The 20,025-nt window shown below is 43.5% G+C and overlaps 1 protein-coding gene across 4 annotated transcripts in view; it reads left to right on the top strand.

Annotated features, from left to right (window-relative positions):
* The window catches only part of ACACA (acetyl-CoA carboxylase alpha), a 205,017-nt gene that overhangs the window by 2,559 nt on the left and 182,433 nt on the right, over positions 1-20,025 (top strand). For 3 of the 4 annotated variants that reach the window (XM_066636059.1, XM_066636060.1, XM_066636061.1), the window contains exons 2-4: positions 4,598-4,644; positions 6,071-6,323; positions 17,271-17,403. In XM_066636059.1, the coding sequence (XP_066492156.1) occupies positions 4,598-4,644; positions 6,071-6,323; positions 17,271-17,403 (433 nt within the window). Of the gene's footprint in view, positions 1-4,597; positions 4,645-6,070; positions 6,324-15,478; positions 15,532-17,270; positions 17,404-20,025 lie in introns of those variants that run through there. The other variant, XM_066636062.1, reaches the window with a different exon arrangement.

Below are 20,025 nucleotides of genomic sequence, written 5' to 3'. Positions count from 1 at the left end.
GGCCCATCTAGTCCAGCTTCCTGTATCTCACAGCGGCCCACCAAATGCCCCAGGGAACACACCAGATAACAAGAGACCTCATCCTGGTGCCCTCCCTTGCATCTGGGATTCTGACATAGCCCATTTCTAAAATCAGGAGGTTGCACATACACATCATGGCTTGTACCCCGTAATGGATTTTTCCTCCAGAAACTTGTCCAATCCCCTTTTAAAGGCGTCCAGGCTAGACGCCATCACCACATCCTGTGTCAAGGAGTTCCACAGACCTACCACACGCTGAGTAAAGAAATATTTTCTTTTCTGTTCTAACTCTCCCAACACTCAATTTTAGTGGATGTCCCCTGGTTCTTCCTATTTGTAATAGGGCTGCAGAGTATTGACTCTTTTGATTGAGAGCCAAGATGGTATAGTGTTGCAGTTTTCTAACTGTCCCAGAGTTTGAAACCTGCACTAAGTCCTTACGAGGGCGGGGGGGAGGCGGTGGGGGTGGGGGAATGCAGTGACGCGATCCCCAGGATTGTGCCGCTCATGGGGGCTGCAGGGACTGGGATGCCCTCCCTAGTCCCTGCAGCAGCCATCCTGGGGTGCAGGGAGCCCTGCGTGAATGTCTGCAGGGCTCCCCAGGTCAGCAGAAGTGAAAGTGGAGTGATTGCGTTCCACTTCTGGGTTTGCTGGAGTGGAGTGCGATCACTCCACTCTCACTTCTGCTGATCTGGGGAGCCCTGCAAAGGCTCGTGCAGGGCTCCCTACACCCCAGGACGGCTACTGCAGGGACTGGGAAGTGCACTCCAGTCACTGCAGCCCCCATGAGCTGCGTGATCCTGGGGATCACGCCGCTGCCACCTCCCTGCCTCCTGGCTGCCCCTGCCCCGAAAGGGGAAAGAGACCAGGGCCCTCAGGCTGGGGTGTTGCAATGCCCCAGTTTGAAAACTTCTGGTATAGTGGTTCAGCAGTCAGAATTAGACCTGGTAGATCCAGATTCAAATCCCCTCTCAGCCATGAAGCTTCCTGGGTGACCTCGGGCCAGTCACTATCCCTTAGTCTTGCTTACCTCACTGGGTTGTTGTGAGGACAAAGCAAGGGGAGGAACTTTGTACCTCACCCTGAGCTCCTTGGAGGAAGGGCAGTATAAAAATGTGAAAATAAAATAAACTGTTGTGTGGTTAAAACAGGTTAAGGCTGTAAGTCTATGCATGCTTATCTGAGAGTAAGCCCCATTGAAAATAGTGGGGCACAATTCTGAGTAAACATGTATAGGATTGCGTTCTAAGTGTTGGCTACTGGCATCAATGGCAGGCTCCCCAAAACAACAGTTTTGAGTGTGTGTGAATGGGGGGGGGGGTCAGGACCATATCATGGGAAGTAAAGGGTTAAACACCCTGAATCACGGTCCTGATCTGGACTGGGAGATGCTGTGGCCACTCTTTATCCCTCCATTCAAACCAAATGTAAAGCACACCTTTAATGTGTCAAATAGTTTGCCCATAGGATCTGCCTTACACTGAGTCAGACCTTTGGTTCATTGAACTCAGAGTCTTAGACATGACTGTGGTTCTCTGAGTTTTCAGACAGAGTTTTTCTCTCCCCCACCTGAATGCTTGGGATTGACTCTGGGACACTCTGCATGTAAAGCAGGTACATGAGAACAGTGACAGATTAAAAAAACAAAAAACAGTCAATTGCAAGAGGAACTGCAACTTTTCCCACCCTTGCTCTTGCTTATCTGTCTAATGAAGAGTTCTGTAGAACTCAAAAGCTCACTGTTTATTTTGTTTTCGATTTATTCTAAATTGTGAACTAATGTACTTCGAATTGTGGTTTTTTCTTCTAATGGACCAAGATAGTCAACTACAATTTTATGGTCATGGAATGAGTGAGATCATTATCTTGCCCTTCTTTTGGCTGAAGAATATCTTGGGCTGGCTCAGGTATAAAATAGTTGGTGTCTTTGTGATAGAGTTCAAGTTTATTAGGTTGATCAGCACATAAGCCATACACCTATTTATCTAAAATCTTAACCAGAGTTTAAAACCACATAGAAACAGAATTCGGCTACATCTACAACACACGCTTTGCAAAGACTACTTAACAGTAATTTCAATCTTACAGAGTTCGAAAACATAGAAAATTTATGTATCAATTTCTTTAAGAATCGATCTCTCCCTGCTGTATATTTTGGGCATTGGAAAAAGATATGCACCGGGGTATCTAATTCAGTTAAGGGACAATGTGACAGAGTTGTAAACCTGTAGCATCAAGGTTACTTGGATCCTTGACACCTGTACTAAAATCAAGAAACAAATGTGACATTGTAAAATAGACTATGCCATGGTGTGATATACTTCACATTGAATGTTAATTATATCACACCAAACAGCTTTTTAAATATTTTAGGCACTGATAAAAATGAAATGATGGGCTGACAGATCTGCATTGCCTCAGGATGTTTTAATTCCAGTTAGGTTTTTGAGAATAACCTGTATAGCAAGTCCTCATTTAAAGTCATTTCTTTTTAAAGTTGATTAGGAAAAAATTGATTCCTGGCTGGGGCCAGTGTCTTTGTGGCGTTGGCACATTCTCTCCATGTCTGCGTGGGGTTTTCTCTGGTCTGGAATGCTCACATTTATTTTAGTGTTTAGATCAGACGGAAAGCTCTTCAACCTCTCCAGACTGAGAGCAAAGTCCAAAGTCCAGCTGAAATGTCTGCGTGACTTCCTCTTTGCCGACGATGCAGCTGTCACTACCCACTCTGCCAAAGATCTGCAGCAGCTCATGGATCATTTTAGCAAGGCCTGCCAAGATTTTGGACTGACGATCAGCCTGAAGAAAACACAGGTCATGGTTCAGGATGTGGACTCGCCTCCCTGCATTACAATCTCTGCGCATGAACTGGAGGTTGTCCATGACTTTGTGTACCTTGGCTCAACGATCTCCGACACTCTTTCTCTCGATACCGAGCTAAACAAACGCATCGGTAAAGCAGCTACCACGTTTTCCAGACTCACAAAGAGAGTCTGGTCCAACAAGAAGCTGACGGAACATACCAAGATCCAGGTCTACAGAGCTTGCGTCCTGAGTACACTTCTGTACTGCAGCGAGTCATGGACTCTTCACTCACAACAGGAGAGGAAACTGAACGCTTTCCACATGCGCTGCCTCCGACGCATTCACGGCATCACCTGGCAGAACAAAGTTCCAAACAACACAGTCCTGGAACGAGCTGGAATCCCCAGCATGTACGCACTGCTGAAACAGAGACGCCTGCGTTGGCTCGGTCATGTTGTGAGAATGGATGATGGCTCGATCCCAAAGGATCTCCTCTATGGAGAACTCGTGCAAGGAAAGCGCCCTACAGGTAGACCACAGCTGCGATACAAGGACATCTGCAAGAGGGATCTGAAGGCCTTAGGAGTGGGAAACCCTGGCCTCTGAGCGGCCCACTTGGAGGCAGGCTGTGCAGCATGGCCTTTCCCAGTTTGAAGAGACACTTGGCCAACAGTCTGAGGCTAAGAAGGAAGGCCCATAGCCAGGGAGACAGACCAGGGACAGACTGCACTTGCTCCCACTGTGGAAGGGATTGTCACTCCCGAATTGGCCTTTTCAGCCACACTAGACGCTGTTCCAGAACCACCATTCAGAGCACGATACCATAGTCTTTCGAGACTGAAGGTTGCCAACACTAATACCAGAAGTGTTTGGGATCTTTATTTAGAATTTTGGTGACGTTTTTGTGACCAGAAATATTCTATAGGACTGCAACTCTTGTTTACTTATATCAATTAGCCAATGGTAAAATTGGTTTTGTTAATCGTTCTGCTTAAAGTTGCCGAAGGGTTCTTGGAAACTGCATCTTGAAGTGAGGTCTTGCTGTAGTTGAGTAATCTCTTAGTGCCATAATTAGGGCTGCAAGGTCTAATTGATCAGTTGGATTGATTAAAAATTGTCATTGCCTGACTGAAATGTTGCCCCCCCATTAAAATGGGCAGCAAATTAAAATTTTTGTTATTTTTAATACTTGTATAACTGCACTGTGCTGTCTCTGCACATACACAGCATTAAGATTTTAGTTTGGTCTTAAGACATCGACACAGGTAAGCCTTCTGAAAGACTTTGGAGGGATCCTGGCCAGGGTGAGGTTGATGTGTCTTAGCAAAGTTGTGTGGGTGACTGAGAGGTGGCTAAGGAGGCCCTGTTGTGAAACTGTGTTGCAGCGTTTGAGTAGGCGGTAAAGAGCTGCAATTGTAATAAGACGTTGGTACAACTGTACACTTGTTGGCACTTGTTCTAGCTCTTGGCTCACCTGTAAATTGCAATCGTATACTTAAGAAGAAAGAAAACACCATAACAAGGTAAGACTTTGACACAGGTGAATGTGTCTAGTTATGACACTATAACTAGATAAGGGCTTAAGGTTTGGGGCAACCTACATAGGGTTTCTGTCATTCTCTCCCAATACAGATCTTAAATTGGGAAACGTCCTATACTAGGCATGCTTGGTAGACAGAGGTAGGAAGAATGCGGCACCAAATATACCTGTTCCTGTTTCTCTGGATTGCTTTCTGTCTGCATCAATCTCTGTTTTGTCTTTTCCTTTCAGTTCATTCTGGCAGTGGATAACAGCTCAAATAACAAGGATTGCGAGAGGTCAGTTTTCATTTATACTTCCTGCTGCTTTTTGAACTATCTCTGCTGTGTACTCTTTTTTTTTTTTTTAAACATTCCATAGTAGTTAGGTGGACAGGTGTAAGGCACAGCATTGCCAACCCATTCCCAACCTGTCTTGTAGTGTAATTTGATTTAAACTGGGGATGGTACATTGCTGCTTCCACTCAAGGTCAGGGATTCCTCCAAGAAGAATGGAGAGCCTCTGAATTCCCAGGTCCCCTTAAAAGCTGGATAGTAGTGAAGACTGGTGGCTTGGGAAAGTGGGGCAACCAATTCCCTCCCAAGTCAACGGAGACCAGGCAGGTAAAAAAGGAACAATAAAAGCAAGTTTTCTTAAAAGAATAAAAAAAGCCAAAACAACAAGGAGTAAAGTAGAAATGCAATAAGGCCATGGAGGAATTACTGAGGAGGGTTTCTGTCGATGGGTTGGGCAAAGGGGTGGCATAGAGATTAAAAGGCAAGCGGAAAATAATTAGTATATCTTTGCTACACATTTTCCCTGTCTTCTGTACTCTCACTTGTCCTGGTTCTTGATCCGAGCACACCTACATCTAGCTGGACAGGTGGACCATCCCCACTGATGCATTCAACATTGCGTATGAAGTCAGCTGTGCAAAGGGGTGTGTGTGACACCACAGTTTCCAATTAAGGATGTTAACCAGGTTTAGCCTGTGGGATTGGCCTTTGGGGTGAGATGACCTGAGCTCCTGCTTGTCCTGTTTGTGAGAACTCGGTGGGCTTAATGGTCCAATAAGCTGAAATCACATTCTTTGCTATTGGTCACTTGGGGAAGAAGACAGGGCTGTGGAGTTGGTAAACAAAATACTCTGACAAAAAAAAAAAACCCAAAAGGGCTCTCTTGCTATTCACCTCCCCCCTCACTATAAACAGCAGTTTATAGAGTTCTTTCCACATCCATTCCAGCTGCCCGTTCTTATTACAGAAGTTGAAAGATAAAAATCCTGAAAGGGGCTCTGTGAATGTTTACACTGTAAAGATCTTGCCCCTTGAGGCAAGGTGTGAAGTAAGGAGAGGGCTGAACAAAAGCCCAAGTTGTTCAAGCTGTGGAAGAGGAGAAATTGCTGGCTGCTTTGCTTTGTCTCTGATCAAGTACAGTAGTTAAATTGGGTTAGATTCCAAAGTGTCTTTCTGAGCGTGGAAAGTGGCTCTACACCTTGAGTTAAAATGTTGTGAGAGGGAAACTAACTCTGAAGAAGGTGACTGACTTCTGACTAGCAGGGTCCCTCCCCCCAGCAATCCCGACCTAGCATAGAAAGGCTATCTGAACTCTTAAAGTGGCCATCCCCAACCCTCCCCACTCCTTGAACATTATTTTTTTGGAATTCCAGCATTGGCAGGTGCTAATCTAATCTTTCTGCTTATTTGATTTGTATTTTCACACTAGTGGTGCAAACTTTTTTTGGAGGCGTGATGGGTGAACCTTCATCAGTGGACAAGTCCTTGGAGCTGAACGTGCATTCTCGTTTTATCATTGGTTCCATATCAGAAGATAATTCTGAGGATGAGACAAGTTCCTTGGTGAAAATTGACCTGCTAGATGATAAAGAGCAGTCACTGTCCCCAGTTTCCGTCAGTTCAGATTCTCTTTCCGACCTGGTTCCCTCCAATGTCCAAGATGGCCTGGCCATTCACATGAGGTACAAACATTATATTCATTCTGTTCTGGAGTCCATTTGACATAGTGGGAAACGAAGTCTCATTCTCATAGTGGGGGAAAATTGAAGATTTTCAGGCCTCCTCCTAGTCAGGGAACTGTGATGTACTTAAATCACTGTTGGGTAAAACAAACCAGAATCAAACGCATCTTCCTTCGTCTTGGTCAGAAGTGGTGTTGGATCATCCAAATCAGGCACTGGCCAAGGACCTATGCCCATCAGAGGGCCTGCCTGGCCAGGTTGGTTGTTGTAGTTTCAATACTGTTGGCAGCAGTAAAGCTCAGAGTGTCATCAGGGACAAGTGGGGGACACTATGAGAGCCCAAAGCAGGACTGTCTCCAGGTCTGCAACCTATTTCCCGAGCTGGACTTGATGCGCAGTTGCTGTTTCTGAGCAAGGTACTGTAGCTGAAGTTCTGCCTGTGTCTGTGGAAGGAGTCAAGCTTCTTGTGTCAGGAAGAGATTTCTGGATGAAATGCAGAAACAAAGTCTCCTTGATGGATTTTACTTAAAATATGTATTTTTGTATGCGAGTCCTGTCAATATCAGAAGGGTGATTGGTGTGTGTGTGTGTGGACAAATTCATTAATGTGGTTCATAGAACATGTAGTGTGGAAATGGTCATGTATTCATTTGATGGATGGCCACTAGAAATATATTTACCAGGTGGACATGCACATATTTCTTTCTCTTCCAAAGCTGAACGTTCTAGCTCTCCACTCTTCTCTTCACCACACTTGCTCTTCTGCTCCATCTCCCTCTTCCTTTCCCTATCCAGGGGAGGCAAGTGGGTGGATGGAGGTAGGTGCCCTCTGCCAATCCACTGCTTGAAGTGACAGCCTCATTTGGTCTCATGAATAGGCCATCCTGCTTGCTTAAGTTCTTTTATTGAATGCTGTTTTGCTGTTGAGTTTTTTCCTTTTTAAATTTTTATTGCTGTCTTTTGTGTCTTTTTTTGTAATATCATACTTTTTGTTTTATTAATAACAAATACAAAAAAATTAAAGTAAAAGCATTGCAAAGTGTGAAGATCTTGAACTACATTTCTTTGTTCTACTACAAAATCATGAAAAAATTATCAAATCTTAAACAGTCTAGACTTCTTTAAAAGTACATTTTCCACACAAAAAGAAAAATGAGAAAAACATGAAAATTAACTCCTATCTGCTCATCAAATTCATAGGTTATTTGGCCCATTTTCCCCTTGATGCTCAGGATGTCCATGAATGGTTTCCAATTGTCTATAAAAGGTTTTACTTACTTGTCTTTAATAAAAATAGTAAGTTTATCCATTATTCATCAAAAACTCCTCCTCCTGACATTGGTCCTGTTGCACATCTTCTGATCTTCCCTCTTGCCCTCCTGTTCTTTAAATTTCTGCATAAAATCTCTTGCCTTTTGAACCGTATCCAGCTGGTAGGTTCTTGTTGACTATAATCCTGGTCAACTTCTGAGCCAATGATTTGTTCATCTGTTTGTAAATACTGAGCTAGAACCTGTACCATTCGCTGTCTCAAATCTTCTCCAGCTTATCCGAAATTTGCTGGTACAGCTTTTAATCTCAATATTTTTTCTTTATTTGGTTGTTCCATCAGAGATATCATATCCAATGTCTTCTCTTGTCATGAACTCAGGACTTCCATTCTACAATCAATGATATTGACTCTGTCCTGGATCTCCTGTGATTCTTGTTTAATATGTTTGACAGATTCTTCCAGTTGAACCATATCTTGTCTCAGTTCCAATTTCAGGTCTTTAAGCTCTTGTTCAACTGAGTCTATTTTTAGTTCAATTTTAACCTGAAACTGCTGAAACAAGTGTTCCAGAAATTCCACACTAAGTTCTCTCTTTGGAGTTTGTATTAGTAATCTTGGCTGTTTTGTTTGTTTTTTTTGCTTGCTCCATAGTGTTGGCTCTTTGTTCCAGTTTTCACCAGCAGATGTCCCTTTCAATCCAATTCGAACAGTTTGAAAACTCTGTGGTTTAAAATGAAGTTCTTCCATCCTAAAGTTCATGTGCTCGGAATTCATAAGCTATGATGTATCACATAAAAGTAAAATATAAACACGCTAGATATTGTAATCATTAAAGTCAATAAAAAGTCATCAATCAGTAGAAAAACATCCTAATTTTGAAACACATCTCTTCGTCACAATGCTTGCTGTGAATACTCCCCACTTCCCATTCCTTCCAACCGATAAGTAAAACTTTCATCTAGTTCTCATTAAAATTCTTCCAAATTCCTTTAATTGGCAGTCTTATCTTGAAAGTCCAAATGACTTCTATAAATCTTGCAATACTTCTCCGCAACTTGCCAAAAGTGAAAGTAATAAATTTCGAGGGAACAGGCTTTGTCTCCCCACTGAAGACCTGAGCTGGATGTCTCTCCTCTCTTCTGTCACTCAAACTAAAGAAGGGTCTCCCCAACCTTTGCCAGAAATATGCCCCAAAAGGAGCACCCTTCGAAGAGTTGTAGGTAATCTCTTGTTATCCCTTTAATCCAGGGAAGTCCTCAGTTGCAAGCTGGCAACAGTAGCCGGGTTTAAGTCTCCTGGTGCTTTCCCAAGCAGGAAAGACTCCTCTTTTGTGTCTTGACTTTGTGAGAAATATTTTTATTGTAAGTTGGTTTGACTAATAAAGACGTGCCCTGGTATCTGTGAGGATTCTGTTCCAGACCCCCTGCCCCCAGATGGATACCAGGGATCTGCAAATATCAAGGATGCCCTTTAAAAAGATACTGCACAATACTACGGGTGAGCTCAGAAGGCTGCCTAAAGTCCTGAAAGCACAGCAGTTTTGATGCAGTAAGGTAAAGAAAGCTATAGTATTTTTAATGCTCTCATTTACGTGCACTATCATTTTAAAGGATGTCCCCAGAACCCACAGAACTGTGGTTTACTGAAACAGTGGGTACTGAATCTGCGGATACTGGGGTGTGCCTGTATATATATATATATTTAATAGAAAGACATCCTATATATTTTAAATACAGTAAGTGAAGTCTTCATTTATCTATTTTCAACAGGGCTCATTGGTGTCATCTTTTTATGACAGAGTGCAGAGCTCCTTGTGATCCTTGTGGAAGCTGTGCATTTGAAGCTCCTAACTTTTTCTTTTCCAAAAATCACAGGGGGGCAATTTTTATCAGGGCTGCAGTATGGGGAAAGGGGGCTTAACCCACTCCAATGCTGATTCCCCAACTTAATCATGCATACTTCTGAAACTTCTATTAGCTGAAGAAGGGAAAATTTATGCATGTGTAATTTACCTGTATGTTTTCCCCTCCCTTGCTACTATCAATTTCAGGGGTGAAACTTGGATCAGGACTATAGCATTGAGGGAAAGCACACCCCACCCCACCAATTGTGGTCTTGACCCAAAATTACCACTCCTCAGCTGCTTTTTGGGAAAGTAAAAGATGCTGGGACCATTAGACATGGAACTCCCACATGTCATGTCTAATTCAGCCCTCTTTTTTCCCCCAGCAGGAGTGGTGACGCTGATGACACATGCAGGGCAAATAAGTGAATTCGGGAGTTCATCGAAATGCGTGGCTTTTGCATGCATAAAAGTTGACACAGGGTACACCTTTTGGGATACAGCCTTGAATGCCTCTTTCTCAATCTGTTTGCTCTTCCTTTGTCCCTGAAGATAACTAGATGTGTGATCAGGTTATTTGCTTGGGCAAAGCTTTCCCTTCCTCTCCTCACCACCCCAATTGTGCTATGGTCTCTGATTTGTGTGTGTGTGTTCCTCCAAATTAAGCTACTGATAGTTCGATGGGAATTTCCATTTGCTTGCAAAACACATTTGTCCGGAAGTTCTCCAGATGCTTCGCAAGAATTAACTGAGGTGGTGATGGTGGGAAGTCTCTGCATTCAAGCCACCCCATGTCCCTGCTTCAAGAGAAATAATCACAATCTTAAAAACAGAAGGAGAGAGAAATGGAAAAGCAGGAAAATTGTATGTGGTTGTCTCAGTTGTACGTATTTAAACTTAGTTACAGCAGGAAATTAGGCATTGTACTAAAGACAGACTTTGTGGAAAAGTCTGGAAAAGGCAGACTTTAAGAAGGAATTTTAAGAAGTGAGCAAGGAAGCATCCTGCAGGTATTCTGCAAGTCAGTTCCAATCAAAAAGGGCAGGTATAAAGGACTGGGTCATTTGAGGGAGCAGGAGACCTTTGGATAGTTGAGAGTGGTGGAATTAGAAGAGCAGACTTCAGGGGCTGGAATGTTGCAGGATATGAGAGCTGGGCAGTAGGGAAGGACAAGGCACTGGAGGGCTTTGATGGCAAGGACAAGGGATTTCTACTGGATCTGGTAGTTAACAGGAAACCAGGGAAAGGATTGAAGAAGGGGAGTGACATTTGAGCTATGCTCACACTGCAGTACTCTCAGGGATGCCAGGATGTGCACTGTGCCTGTTTCACAGCTCTCAGTCTCAGAGAATGTTAGACTTGCCAGGTCAGCCTCTCTCTCAGCCCGTACAACTTGTTTGTCTGTTTCCCTGCTGAGCCACATGATCACCTAGTGAATACTTGTCCATCAGCCTGTCTCTTGACACCAAGCCACATGTTACAAGGTTGAAACATTGGACACAGTACCTCTTATTTGTTTGGTTGCCCTTCAGAGGAGGTGGTGCTGGTGGTTAGGGGCTGGGGCAATGCTCAGTTTTCTGGACTACTGAGTATGTTGTTCTGGTTGGAACTTAACACTGTTGTTTGGTCCCAGCCTCTGGTTGTCAGAAGTGCTCTTTACTGAACATGGAGATTCTATATAGTTGCAATGGCTAATGACCGTTCCCCATAAATCTGTTTAATTCCTTTTTAAAGCCCTCTGAGCCAGCAGCCGTCACCACATCTTATGGTAGCAAGCTCTGCACATTAATTATACGTTGTGTAAATAAGTAGTCTTAATTTTGTCTGTCATGGAGGTACTGTGGATCAGTTTTGTTGGCTCTGGTTCTAGTTTTATAAGACAGGAGATGGAAACACATTTTTCACCTTTTTCTTCCACAGCATGTACAGTTTCAATTTGACTTGGTGGAAAGAGGTTTGTCTCTCTTCCCATAGTCTTCTCCACATGACTCTGCCAGACTTGTAAGATGTGGGTTCTGTTACTTTCTGAGGTTCTGTTTGTGGCAACTTGGGGTAGCCCTCACTCATTGGTAGTCCCCACCAGTGTGGTGTGGTTGGTGCCTTCCCTACCTGGTTTTCTAGTACCAGTTAAAAACTTGTTTCAGCAGGCCTTGACGATCCTGTTATGAATCTCTGTCTGCCTGCATTGTTGCTGTTTTTGATGGTTGTTGTTATGTGTATTCAACTTTGATATTGTAAACTGCCTCAATTTTTGAAAAAGGTGGGGTATATGTTTTCAAAACAAATAAAAATGAAAAATAGGTCTCGTTGGACCCAAGTTCTTTTTCCTACACACCTCATTGCCTCTTCCAAAATGCAACTTAAGCCATTTCTGCCCAACGTTGCATATACGCAACAGGGACCAAATGTGTACACCTGTGGGCCAGGCAAAAATGGGTTAAAAAGAAATGTTTGCTTAATTTTTTTTCCGCCCTGACTGGCTTTCTCCAAGCTCCACTCTTCTCCAGGTTTCCAACCATGTGAGAGCTGTTTGAATGGGACTGACTTTTAAATCTGATTTTTGAGTTGCTTGTTGCCAGGGCAAAGCTGAGGTGTGTACATGAGAAGACTTGTCTCACTCAGTCCTTCACTCAGTTCGGAAATTGTATCTGCTCTCTGAAGGCAGACAATTTTGTTTAGATATTGGTCTGTTGACATGGTAATTGAGGCCAAAAATCAGGCATCCAGTATTTATAGCAGGCCTGGCCAATCCAGAGGCTTCATCCTTATTGCCAATCACAAGACCTGATGTTGCACACTAGTTCTGAAATCCCCTGGTCTAAATGCAGCAAGCAATTTTTTATGTTCCTATGCAAAACTGTTGCATGTTTTGAACATGCAACATGTTTTGCATGTGGGTTGGTAGGACATTCTTTGTCCAGAGGCATGAGATGCAAAACCTGAATTGAGGTTTTTTGAGCCTATGAAGTGGCACCTATTCTATGTCAGAGCCCATCCAACTCAGGCTTGTCTCAGGACTTCTCCAGGAAGGGGTCTTTCCCAGCCTGTCTTGGAAACGCAAACAATATTCTGTCCTGCTCAGCTGCAACCCATCTGCTTTTGTAAAAGCTGTGCATGGCAGAGAAGGCATGCTGCAATTGGTGTTATGCGCTGCATTGAATACAAGCTACTGCTGGCTTCTTTATAAACTGCTTTGTCACTGATAGCATTGGGCATGCTATTGCACTGGGATTGATGTGGGCTCCTGGCTGTGATGTGTGTCAGGTACATCTCGCTGACAGTTTTCGTGTTTCATTGTAGACCAGGAAGGAATGAAGTAGCCTTGTTGACCTGGAGTTTTTTTAAACTCTCCAAAAGTTATACTTCTGTCTGGAGCTACTGACCCTTGGGTGGGTGGAGTGAGCTTTTGGCTGTACTTGGATAGGATGCCTGCCATCATGTTCTTGCCAACTGACCTCTGTGCTCGCTCTGTGCCTGTTGAAGGGGTGGAGCAATTTTTTTTGCATTGTGTTGCTGTGTCTCTCAGACTCCTCTGGGAGGGTGTTGCAGCTGAATTTCATGATTGAATTTAGTCGGTGGTAGTAATTTGACAGCAGATGGAAGAGCGAAGAACCTTTGTGGTAGAATGTTGCATAGGAAGGTCCTAGATTCAGTCTCTGGTATCTCCAGTTAAATAGATCTCAGGCAGGAGAGCTTATGAGACCTTGGAGAACTGCTTCCTGACAGTGTATGCAGTACTAATATGGGTTAGTATGGGATAGCAGCTCTCTATCGTATCAGTACCCAGATGTGTGGCCACCTTGGAACCCCATGCACACAGCTTTGAGCTCTGTGATAGAAGAGAGGCAGGCTATGAATGTAATCATACTGCAGATATTCACCGCAGACACCCGCCCACAAGTTGACCCCACAGATAAGTCGAGGACGGGTTTTGAGCCAACAACCATAGAATTTTCTATGACCCTCGGATAAGTCGGGGGTTAAACTTAGGGGTGTGTCTGACTATAGTTTTGTCTGATTTTACCTGAGGCCAGATCCTGAAAAATAACCTACCACTAATTGTTACCTAAGAACTGTAGTCTCTATTAAAAACATAATAAAAGATCATAAGATACATTTTTATTCTTTTTAAAATTCTGGTCTTCACCAACTTTTTGTAAACATTATCAGAGTAAGTGCACTGTAAACAACATACCAGTAAAACAGTGGTTCCCAACCTGGTATTCATGTACTCCCAGGGACACTCAACAGGACCTTTAGGGGTACTTGAAAAAGAATGGCAGAAAAAGGCAAGTCATGCTCCAGAATGCCTTGCAAGGACCAGCAAGGCAGGAAGGGAGGTAGCTAGTTGGCTATGAAAGCCCCACCATTAGCTAGTTTTTGGTCATCAATTCATATGTGAACCAGTGATTGAAAACCAGCACAGTAAAAAAGCTGAAACATAATAAGGAAAGTGATCAATCACACAGAATTTCTCAGGACACTTCTGGTGCAAAACAGTGCAAAGGCAGAGTCTTCTGTTCCTCAAACAGATAAAAAGAGAAAACGCTGTGATGAATACATGAAGTCTGGGTTTTCATAAAGAGGAGATGAGGGCTTGTATTATTACAAACATTTTGCTAATATGAAGGGTACAATTTATGGAAATGGGCTGCCAAGGGATATGCGTGAAAAAGGTTAGGAACCACTGTAGGAGATCCATGAATCAAATCCACCTTTAAGGTGGACATGAGGAGAACCATGAATCAAAGACATCGTTAAGGTGTCTGGTGTGTTAAGCCAGAAGCTCTACATACAACATACAACTCATAATACATAACTGAGAGTGTGCAATTCAATTCACAGCAGAGAGATGAGATATTTGCAATCCTTTTTACTCAGAAGTAGACCCACTGCTTTCCATGGGTGTTACTCTTAAGTAATGGTGCACTGACTTGTAGCCTGGAAAGGAGGGTCCCATCCTGGTGTTTCAAAAAACAGACCTGCTTTGCAAGCATTTGCAAAGCAGAACCTGACTGCAGCAGAAGGAAGGAGAATAAAAGTTTAACTTTGACTGGAATGTGCCTGGAAAATAACTATAGGAACTAAGGAGGTGCCTGCCTGAGCTGAGCAACTGCTCAGCTGAGAAACAAACTGTTCAGAGTTGAAAGGCTCTGCCCTCTGATTGACCTGGAGATAAGGCAAAGTGATAATTGGAGCTTGATTACTTGGCAAAAATTTCAAGTACTATACATGAGTATGTATGGTATATGGACCAAATCACAAACTGAAGCCCAAAAAGACTGAACTATTTTTAGTCAGCAATAAGGCCACTGTGGGATTGGCAGTACAACTGAGTTTGTAGTCCAGATAAAAGAGGTGACCAGGAATACTTTTTTCCACTATGGGGGTAAACAGTAGGCACCTGTTCCTCCCAGTTCTCTATACTAATAGCAATAATTTTAAAAAAATTAAGAGGATAAATGGGGGACAACAGAGGAAGGGCATGGAAACTGAGTCAGGGTAAACCTGGGAAATTACAGAATATAGAAGATAATGGAGCCCATGGAAAATGGGGTTTTTATCTCCTGATGCATCCCTCTTTTTCAGTGTATGGTGGCAGAGAACAAGTTTGCCACTTTCACCACTGGCAGCAAAGCCTGCCTGCTTCCCCCTTTAAGCCCAATTACATAACCTTTAGATCTCCTTCTTTCTCCTCCTCCAGCCCCTGATCAGCTGTCTTTTCTCTCCAGGCAGACCAATGTGTTGCTGATATTCCTCATCATCTCCCCAGCTGAGTGTACACAATGCACAGCAGAGGGAGAGAGTGTGAATAAGGTGTGTGGAGAAAAAAAAAAGCAGGGGAGGGACAAAGGTTGGAATGCCAGCCAGCAAAGCAGAGCTTTTGGGAAAGGAGGGCAGCATGCAAATGTGGGAGGTTCTAGGAAGCTGGCTTTAAAAAGGGTAGCTCAGGAGGAAGACCAGCCGCCTGCTGCCCCCACTGTAGCAGAGTTGCCCGGTCCAGGATCCAAGCCTCTTCCCCCCCCCCCCCAAGCCAGCATGGAAGAACCCACAGAGGAAAGTCAAGAGATGAGATATTATATGCTTCAAAGGTAGGAGAAGGGGAGTTTGTTAATTTGATCTGCCTTTTGGGAGGGGGTCTGTATTAGGATGCAGCAGATCCTAATTTTAGTTTTTGGACACTAATTGTGGTGGGTTTGATCAAATTGGTTGCGTATATAGTAAAACACTGGAGTTCTATGTTGCTGGCAGGAAACTGTTGAGAGAGAGTTTAAAAATGCATAATTTATTTTTAGTGGCTGAGATGGTTTTGAATTTCTGCAGAAGTTTTTGTTTGGCATTCAAGAAATCAGTTCAGCAGTTATTGCCCTGCAGTGACTGACATTCCTGGCTGTCTTGTCTGAGTGTCAGCAACTTAAAATGGTGGGACCCTCACCACCTTTATGTGGAAACCTGATTGAAATAAATGAGACTTATTTTTGAATATGTAAACTTAGGACTGAGTTGTGAATTCATGAGTCCTTTTTAAAAAATGTGGCCATAAGTAGTGATGACTCCAGCTGCAAACTCCCTCCCCTGTCACAATATTGTTTATGCTAACACTGGCCTTAATTTAGAGTGTGCTTGTGAGGATTCCTGAGACAATATACATGAAGCTGCTTGACCACTAAAGTGCATATATAAATGCAGAATGTGTTGCCAAATTGTAAGAGAGTTGGTTCTCTTTGCTTTTGTGCTGTAGAAGCCCTGCATGTTGCAAATGTGTAGGCAATTAGGATAGTGAAAATTATTGTGGGCTTATTGGCAAAGTGGCTTTATAAGTTGTGGGATAAGATAATTCTGTATTAAAGTGAGGCCCTGAACTGGTAGTTGGTGAGGACCGGAGAACGTATCTGAGGAGTCCCTGCCATTTGGAACATTTTGGCTGTGGAAGTGTCCTGGGCTCCCCACACTGACTGGTCTTAAACAGACTCTCAAGATTTTTTTATTCCAAGTGCTTATTGACTGATCCTTATCTAAGTATTTTATGCCTATTAGATGGTTTTAATTGCTACTGAGAGCCCCTGCTGTCAGTGTGGTATGAAATGAAAAAGGTTGAAAATCAATGTACTATTCAAATGTCTATCATTATACTGTATACACAAAATGTATTTATTGCTTGATTTGAAGACTGTTCCTTCTGATAACTCTGAAGATGTTTCAGTAGACAAGTGCTTAATCCTACAGACTTCTCTGATGTATATTTTTGGTCTCCACCATTAGAGTGATGAATTTATGGTTAATTTCTAAAGAGAGCTGTTTTGTGGCAAGCCACTGCGTCTTCCATGGCAGCAACTGCTCCTGACTGAACAGAAGCAGGCTTCTGTTACTCAGTGATGTGGGGAAGGCACTCTGCGTGCCCCTGGGCGTGTTTGTCTTGATGTACTTCACATATTCTCAGGATTTGACCCTTATTGAAAATAGATTCCACTGGTGCACCTGCCACAGATTAAGCCCCATACCACAGCAAAAGGCTGAGGTAAAAAGCAATGTTTTCATAAACTGTTTTAGGAGTGCTTCATACAAAGAGTGGGTGAGGTAATAAACCTCTGTGTGGGTACCTTGGATTTCATAGCTGAATGCTTCCAAATGGAACAGTGTCCTTGCACTTAGAAATCTAACATGTCTCCAGGAAGACTAGAATAGAACCCTGACAAGCTAGTTTTTGGTGTGGGCAGGTAACTTTTTGGTATGGAGAAACATTTTGTCATGTGTTTTGTCTGCCTTCCCTCCTCTCCTTGGTTATGGTGTCCCATCAACCTGCTCCAGTATTGTGTTCTTTTCTCGTCAGGCCTAGTATGTCAGGTCTTCATCTCATGAAGCAAGGCCGGGATAGGAAGAAAGTCGACTTACAGAGGGATTTCACGGTTGCATCTCCCGCAGAGTTTGTCACTCGTTTTGGGGGGAACAAAGTTATTGAGAAGGTGAGTTGTGATGGTCTCTGTCAGTCTTTTTGTTTTTCTTTTAAATGAAGTTTTATTTTCTTCCTAAGGGCTTGGAACTAGGAGCATGGGTGGAACTGCCTTTAGGCAAAGATGGGCATGAGAGAAATCTCAACAGGCAGTTTACCAGTGATGTGAGCCCACCTTCCTCCTGGCATCGTTAATTCACATCAGGGTTTCTCAAACTGTGGGTCATGACCTACTTGGTGGGTCACGACCCGATGTCCGGTGAGTCCTGGGTTGAGCCCTTCTTCCCACCCTTGTGCCCATTTGGCTCTGAATTGGAGCTGTCCAGATGCAACTAGAAGCTGCACTGGGCCTCCACAGGTCTCAGAAGGCCTGTGGAGGCCCAGTATGGCCTCCAGTTGCATCTGGAGGGCTCCAGTTCAGAAACAACCAGGTACAAGGGTTGCTCAGAAGTTCTGGGGTTGCTCAGGGTTACAAAGGTTGCTCAGAAGGCCTGTGTAGGTCTCTAGAAGCAGCTGGAAAGTCACTTCCAGGTTTGTGAAAGTGAATTCTGGTTGCTTCCAGAGGCCTGTGGAGGCCCAGCGCCAGAGAAGGAGGTGGGTTGCAGTGCCCTCTGCTGCAGAACAGATGGGCTGCAGAGGGGAAAGTTTGAGAACTCCTGTTTTACATGATAAATGTACATACAAGCAAATTGAGTATTAATTCAGCTATTCATTTGTGAGGCTGGCTAAGGTGGTCAACTCAGACAGCAAATTGACCTGGGGCAGGGGGTACCTTTCTCTGTTTACCCATTCACCTCCATTGCTCCTACTCCTTTCACTCTTTGAATTGGAAAAGGAAGAGGGTAGATGCTCTAGCCTACCTCTTCTCCCCTTTCCCACACTGCCCCCTCTTCAGTTTCCAATTCAGAGAGTGGGAGGAGTGGAGTAGGCAGCTCACCAGGTAAAGGGGCCCACATTTGTCAGGCCACCTTGGCCCCCAGGACTTTTGGGCTGGTCCTAGCTGTCAACCTGCCCTTTTCTCCCAGCGTTGTACGCACCACTTTTATTCACTGCAGACACTTGTCCATAAGCCGACCACACAGATAAGTTGAGGGCAGGTTTTGAGCCAACAATCATGGAATTTTCTATGACCCTTGGATAAGTCGGGGGTTAAACTTAGGGGGGTGTCTGACTATAGTTTTGTCTGATTTTACCTGAGGCCAGATCCTGAAAAATAACTTACCACTAATTGTTACCCAAGAACTGTAGTCTCTTAATTTATTAAAAACATAATAAAAGATCATAAGATACATTTTTATTCTTTTTTAAATTCTGGTTTTCACCACCTTTTTGTAAACACTATCAGAGTAAGTGCACTGTAAACAACATACCAGTAAAACAGTGGTTCCCAACCTGGTATTCATGTACTCCCAGGGACACTCAACAGGACCTTTAGGGGTACTTGAAAAAGAATGGCAGAAAAAGGCAAGTCATGCTCCAGAATGGCAGAAAAAGGCAGGTCGTGCTCCAGAATGCTTTGCAGGGCCAGCAAGGCAGGAAGGAAGGTAGCTAGTTGGCTGTGAAAGCCCCACCAATAGCTAGTTTTTGGTCATCAATTCATGTGTGAACCAGTGATTGAAAACCAGCACAGTAAAAAAGCTGAAACATAATAAGGAAAGTGATCAATCACACAGAATTTCTCAGGACACTTCTGGTGCAAAACAGTGCAAAGGCAGAGTCTTCTGTTCCTCAAACAGATAAAAAGAGAAAACGCTGTGATGAATACATGAAGTCTGGGTTTTCATAAAGAGGAGATGAGGGCTTGTATTATTACAAACATTTTGCTAATATGAAGGGTACAATTTATGGAAATGGGCTGCCAAGGGATATGCAAGTGAAAAAGGTTGGGAACCACTGCAGGAGAACCATGAATCAAAGACACCGTTAAGGTGTCTGGTGTGTTAAGCCAGAAGCTCTACATACAACATACAACCCATAAACATAACTGGAAGTGTGCAATTCAATTCACAGCAGAGAGATGCAGCTGCATATATTTGCAACCCTTTTTACTCAGAAGTAGATCCACTGCTTTCCATGGGTGTTATTCTTAAGTAGTGGTGCACTGAATTGTAGCCTGGGAAGAAGGGTCCCATCCTGGTGTTTCAAAAAACAGACCTGCTTTGCAAGCATTTGCAAAGCAGAACCAGGCTGCAGCAGAAGGAAGGAGATTAAAAGGTTAACTTTATCTGGCATTTCTCAGTTGCCATAGAAGCGATCTCTGCCCTGCCTGCCTGGTGCCTGCCTGCTGCTTGAGAAACTTGGTGCCTGCCTGCTTGAGAAACTGTTCAGAGTTGAACGGCTCTGCCTGGCTTGAGAAACTGTTCAGAGTTGAAAGGCTCTGCCCTCTGATTGACCCGGAGATAAGTTGAAATAATTGGAGCTTGATTACTTGGCAAGAATTTCACATACTATACCTGAGTATCTACTGTATATGGTTCTTATTCCACTGACTCAGAAGGGTTTACAGCTTTTGTTTTTCTAAATGTTAATCTAGTCCCCAGTGGACTTGCCAGTTTTTTAATGGGTTGAGAAGCCAAATGAAATTGAAATAATATAAAATAGGTGAGTCTTCCTTTACAAAAAGAAAAAAAGTACT

The sequence above is a fragment of the Tiliqua scincoides genome, chromosome 8 (genome assembly GCF_035046505.1).
Source record: "Tiliqua scincoides isolate rTilSci1 chromosome 8, rTilSci1.hap2, whole genome shotgun sequence".
NCBI classification, from domain to species: domain Eukaryota; kingdom Metazoa; phylum Chordata; class Lepidosauria; order Squamata; family Scincidae; genus Tiliqua; species Tiliqua scincoides.
The sequence above is the reverse complement of the archived record's forward strand: the minus strand, read 5'-3'. Positions and strand labels throughout refer to the sequence as shown.